Genomic DNA, 6,064 nt, shown 5'->3' with positions numbered 1-6,064 from the left:
TCAGATAGTAATACCCATACCTATACTCATCAGATAGTAATACCCATACCTATACCCATCAGATAGTAATACCCACACATATACCCATCGGATAGTAATACCCACACCTATACCCATCATATGGTAATACCCATACCTATATACCCATCATATAGTAATACCCACACCTACACCCACCATATAGTAATACCCATACCTATATCCACCATATAGTAATACCCATACCTATACCCATCAGATAGTAATACCCACACATATACCCATCAGATAGTAATACACATACCTATACCCATCATATAGTAATATACCCTCACCTATACCCACCATATAGTAATACCCATACCTATATCCACCATATAGTAATACCCATCCCTATACCCATCATATAGTAATATCCACACCTATACCCATCATATCGTAATACCCACACCTATACCCATCATCTAGTAATACGCACACCTATACCCATCATATAGTAATATCCACACCTATACCCATCATATCGTAATACCCACACCTATACCCATCATCTAGTAATACGCACACCTATACCCATCATATAGTAATAACCCCACCTATACCCATCATATAGTAATATCCCCTCACCTATCCCCACCATATAGTAATACCCACACCTATACGCATCATATAGTAATACCCACACCTACACCCACCATATAGTAATACCCATACCTATACCCATCAGATAGTAATACACACACCTATACTCATCATATAGTAATACCCATACCTATACCCACCATATAGTAATACCCATCCCTATACCCATCATATAGTAATACCCACGCCTATACCCATCATATAGTAATACCCTCACCTATACCCATCAGATAGTAATACCCACACATATACCCATCAGATAGGAATACACATACCTATACCCATCATATAGTAATTCCCACACCTATACCCACCATATAGTAATACCCACCCCTATACCCATCAGATAGTAATACCCACACATATACCCATCAGATAGGAATACACATACCTATACCCATCATATAGTAATACACACACCTATACCCATCAGATAGTAATACCCATACCTATACTCATCAGATAGTAATACCCATACCTATACTCATCAGATAGTAATACCCATACCTATACTCATCAGATAGTAATACCCATACCTATACTCATCAGATAGTAATACCCATACCTATACTCATCAGATAGTAATACCCATACCTATACCCATCAGATAGTAATACCCCACACCTATACCCATCAGATAGTAATACCCACACATATACCCATCGGATAGTAATACCCACACCTATACCCCTCATATAGTAATACCCACTCCTATACCCATCATATAGTAATACCCTCACCTATACCCATCAGATAGTAATACCCCACACCTATACCCATCAGATAGTAATACACACACCTATACCCATCAGATAGTAATACACACACCTATACCCATCATATAGTAATATACCCTATACCCATCATATAGTAATACCCATCCCTATACCCATCATATAGTAATATCCACACCTATACCCATCATATCGTAATACCCACACCTATACCCATCATATAATCATACCCACACCTATACCCCTCATATAGTAATACCTATATATATACCCATCATATAGTAATACCCCCACCTACACCCACCATATAGTAATACCCATACCTATACCCATCAGATAGTAATACCCACACCTATACCCATCAGATAGTAATACCCACACCTATACGTATATACCCATCAGATAGTAATACCCACACCTATCAGAGAAAGGTGTCTATTGTCCGTACCCAGTTTAACAATTAAAGACATATAAGGGTGAATTTATTGTCACAGTGAACCCTGTGTGTAGGTATATGTACAGGGACTTCCATTACTCACGCAGATATGATAGGCGTATCTCTTACACTTTACATCGATCACATCAATGTTTTCTTCATTGGCCGTCTATTCACGGTAGTTAAACAAGGGAGGTAACAGCTGGGCTTCAGAGTTCGAGGGTGGAGGGGGTTGTAACAGCTGTCTGTCACTGTACTTCATAATTGATTAACACAGACAAACAAACAAAATCATCATCTTCATCAAATCCACAATTGATCAATTTATTACACTACCCATACAGTTCAGGGAGGCTTATCCCTATAAGGTACCTTAGGTTTTCTAAAACAGGTATTTTACTTACATGAGGAACATAGTTATATGAGGACATACTTATATGTTGTGATATGGATATTTTACTTACCAGATGAACACACTTCATTCTGTGAAACAGGTATTTTACTTACTAAAAGGTTATACTAAAGACTGTGATTCAGATATTTTACTTTCATGAGAACATACTTATGTTCTGTGATACAGGTATTTTACTTACATGAGAACATACTTATGTTCTGTGATACAGGTATTTTACTTACATGAGAACATACTTATGTTCTGTGATACAGGTATTTTACTTCTATGAGTAACATAACTAGTTCTACTAAACAGGTATTTCACTAATTTCCAGGGGGACATATTTATAGCTCTGTGATACCGTTAATATCTCACATTTATTTACTTGTTCTAGGTAGTTACAATGACGACCACCACTGAAGACCTATAAGTCGACAGGTAACAAATCTGATTACCCAGGGTACTAGGATGTGCACACAGATGAGTCTGACTAGGAGCCTGACTACGATGTGATGGCTGTTGTGTACAGTAAACAGGAGAACACCTTGGCTAGCTGGCTTTCCAGGTGGACTGTACTACTCTCTACTGTCCTGACGTGGCTACCCTTACACCGTAAGTGGTGCCATGCTGGGCCAGACAGATGCTCTGATATACTATCTGTATTTAGTCTATCAATAACAGCATGGAGTACCCCTGGATAGACTCATGTTTCCTTCAAAATCATATTTGACAACAAGAACAAATGAGTAGTCTTATTCAAGAACTGCATATATTTCCAACTTCACCTTGAGATGATATTTTTTTTGTTTTATCCGTTTTTAGATACGTATATATCTACAAAACATTCAGTATGAAACATTTATCTCTATGAAAACTTTCTAGTGTTGTTGGAATACGTTCGATAACATATTAGCAAATGAAGAGGTTTGTCTCAGTGTAATACTTCTAATTTTACTGATCTATAATATTTTTCTTGTTTTTAGTGTTTTCGGATAAATATATCATTATGTTCTTGCTTGAATTAGCTACCATGCCATAAAAGTGGATGTATCGACTGTCCAGCTAACCAGAATGTTGATTTACNAGCTCACACAGGAGGGCTCTCATTCATTTTTCTCTGTTAATTTTATCTAAACTCAAATATTTCAATTTCATAACATTTTTTCATCAATATATAACATTCAGAAATTTGATTGGGAAATAAAACATTTGTACATAGAGTATTGGTCATCTACAGAACAAAAACATACTACATGTACCACATTTCACACACAGCACACACATCCAGACGTGTTTACATATACATCAGTATCATAATCACTATAAACATTAACAAAACACTTATACACACACATATACATACGTACATAATATACACTCCTACGACCTACATACGTATATACATACATGCATACACATGCACATACATACACACTAACATCAGCAAGTCTGCATGCACTTACATACGTACACATGCATGTAAATACAAACACACATGCCAATTATTGCGTGTATCTAATTTTACTGATTGATAATATTTTTCTTGTTTTTAGTGTTTTCAGATAAATATATCATTATGTTCTTGCTTGAATTACCTACCATGCCATAAAAGTGGATGTATCGACTGTCCAGCTAACCAGAATGTTGATTTACATGGGTATTTGATTCTATATCGACTGTCCAGCTGACCAGAATGTTGATTTACATGGTTAGTTGATTATATATCGACTGTCCAGAATGTTGATTGACATGGGTAGTTGATTATATATCGACTGTCCAGCTGACCAGAATGTTGATCTACATGGATATTTGATGATATATCGCCTGTCCAGCAGACCAGAATGTTGATTTACATGGGTAGTTGATTATATTATTTATCAACTGTCCAGCTGACCAGAATGTTGATTTACATGGGTAGTTGATTATATATTGACTGTCCAGCTGACCAGAATGTTGATTGACATGGGTAGTTTATTATATATCGACTGTCCAGCTGACCAGAATGTTGATTGGCATGGGTAGTTGATTCTATATCGACTGTCCAGCTGACCAGAATGTTGATCTACATGGGTTTTTGATGATATATCGACTGTCCAGCAGACCAGAATGTTGATTTACATGGGTAGTTGATTATATTATATATCAACTGTCCAGCTGACCAGAATGTTGATTTACATGGGTATTTGACTATATATTGACTGTCCAGCTGACCAGAATGTTGATCTACATGGATATTTGATGATATATCGCCTGTCCAGCAGACCAGAATGTTGATTTGCATGGGTAGTTGATTCTATATCGGCTATCCAGCTAACCAAAATGTTGATTTCCATGGGTAGTTGTTTATATATCAACTGACATCTGACCAGAATGTTGATTTACATGGGTATTTGATTCTATATCGACTGTCCAGCTGACCAGAATGTTGATTTACATGGGTAGTTGATTATATATCGACTGTCCAGCAGACCAGAATGTTGATTGGCATGGGTAGTTGATTCTATATCGACTATCCAGCTAACCAAAATGTTGATTTACATGGGTAGTTGTTTATATATCAACTGTACATCTGACCAGAATGTTGATTTACATGGGTACTTGATTATATTATATATCAACTGTCCATCTGACCAGAATGTTGTTTGACATGGGTAGTTGATTCTAAATCGACTATCCAGCTAATCAGAATGTTGATTTACATGGGAAGTTGATTGTATATTGACTGTCCAGCTGACCAGAATCTTGATTTACATGGGTAGTTGATTATATTATATATCAACTGTCCAGCTGACCAGAATGTTGTTTGACATGGGTAGTTGATTCTATATCGACTATCCAGCTAATCAGAATGTTGATTTACATGGGTAGTTGATTATATATCGATTGTCCAGCTGACCAGAATGTTGATTTTTTAAAATTTTAACAAACATTTCTGTATTTTGTATTTTTCAATAATTTCTTCATCAGGGAACGCATGAATCATCAATTTCTTTCTTCACATTAATATCACAATGAAGTATTTATATTACATGTAAAATCTGTTCTAGATTGTATGATCACAAGTGATGCAACATGTGCAGGTCAACAACTGTCCCTAACCTGTACAAGCGGATGGCTAATTCACATCGTCTACGAGACCTACAGCTATAGTACCAGTCCTTGTTCCGCTGATCTTGGCCCTGGTACTGCGATATGTACAAAGGCAGAGTTCCTGAATCCCATTAGTGTGGGCCACTGTAATGGGAAGGGTTCCTGTGAGTTCAGTGTACCCGCTAATACTACCATCTCCTCCTGTAACCAGTTGGCCACCGCCCTGTCTGTACACTACAACTGTATTCCAGGTCAGCATCCATGCAACTTCGTATATTGAAAAAAACACCTTGTTTTATAATTTGATATTATTGACCCTGATGTAAACACGCTGACACTTTTGGCATTTTAATCTTCCTAGCCTCGAACATAGGCGGGAATTTTTAGACTTTATTTCTTTACAAATGTGTTAATGGTGCTTTTGATTGCCCCATATTTAGTCAACAAATGTGTTTTTTAGTCCCTGGTCGTAATCTATGATCAATTCGTTTCAATCAGTTTTACTGCCAAAGAAACTTTGATATCACAAAATTCAAAAGGGCTGTAACTCTGTATATGGTGGCCGCACACGACTGATTTAAGTACCGAAACTTGGCCCATCCCAAAAGGTATTATCATATATTTGATGTGATTTACCCTGGATAAAGTAACAGACAGAAGGATTTATATGTGATTCACCCTGGATAAAGTAATAGACAGAAGGATGTATATATGATTTACCCTGGATAAAGTAACAGACAGAAGGATTTATATGTGATTCACCCTGGATAAAGTAATAGACAGAAGGAT

At 36.7% G+C, this 6,064-nt stretch overlaps 2 protein-coding genes across 5 annotated transcripts in view; one reads left to right on the top strand and one right to left on the bottom strand.

Moving 5' to 3' along the window:
* Positions 1-6,064, bottom strand: part of LOC110456442 (activating signal cointegrator 1 complex subunit 3-like) — a 356,696-nt gene that overhangs the window by 29,694 nt on the left and 320,938 nt on the right. The window lies entirely within an intron of this gene.
* Positions 1-6,064, top strand: part of LOC110456415 (protein MTL1-like) — a 24,326-nt gene that overhangs the window by 12,578 nt on the left and 5,684 nt on the right. The window contains exons 1-3 of one of the 4 annotated variants that reach the window (XM_021507169.1): positions 2,093-2,159; positions 2,580-2,797; positions 5,233-5,526. In XM_021507169.1, the coding sequence (XP_021362844.1) occupies positions 2,698-2,797; positions 5,233-5,526 (394 nt within the window). In that variant the 5' untranslated portion in view covers positions 2,093-2,159; positions 2,580-2,697. Of the gene's footprint in view, positions 1-2,092; positions 2,286-2,579; positions 2,798-5,232; positions 5,527-6,064 lie in introns of those variants that run through there. The other 3 variants (XM_021507168.1, XM_021507167.1, XM_021507170.1) reach the window with 3 other exon arrangements.

Source organism: Mizuhopecten yessoensis, unplaced genomic scaffold (genome assembly GCF_002113885.1).
Source record: "Mizuhopecten yessoensis strain PY_sf001 unplaced genomic scaffold, ASM211388v2 scaffold8745, whole genome shotgun sequence".
In the NCBI taxonomy this organism is placed as follows: Eukaryota; Metazoa; Mollusca; class Bivalvia; order Pectinida; family Pectinidae; genus Mizuhopecten; species Mizuhopecten yessoensis.
The sequence above is the reverse complement of the archived record's forward strand: the minus strand, read 5'-3'. Positions and strand labels throughout refer to the sequence as shown.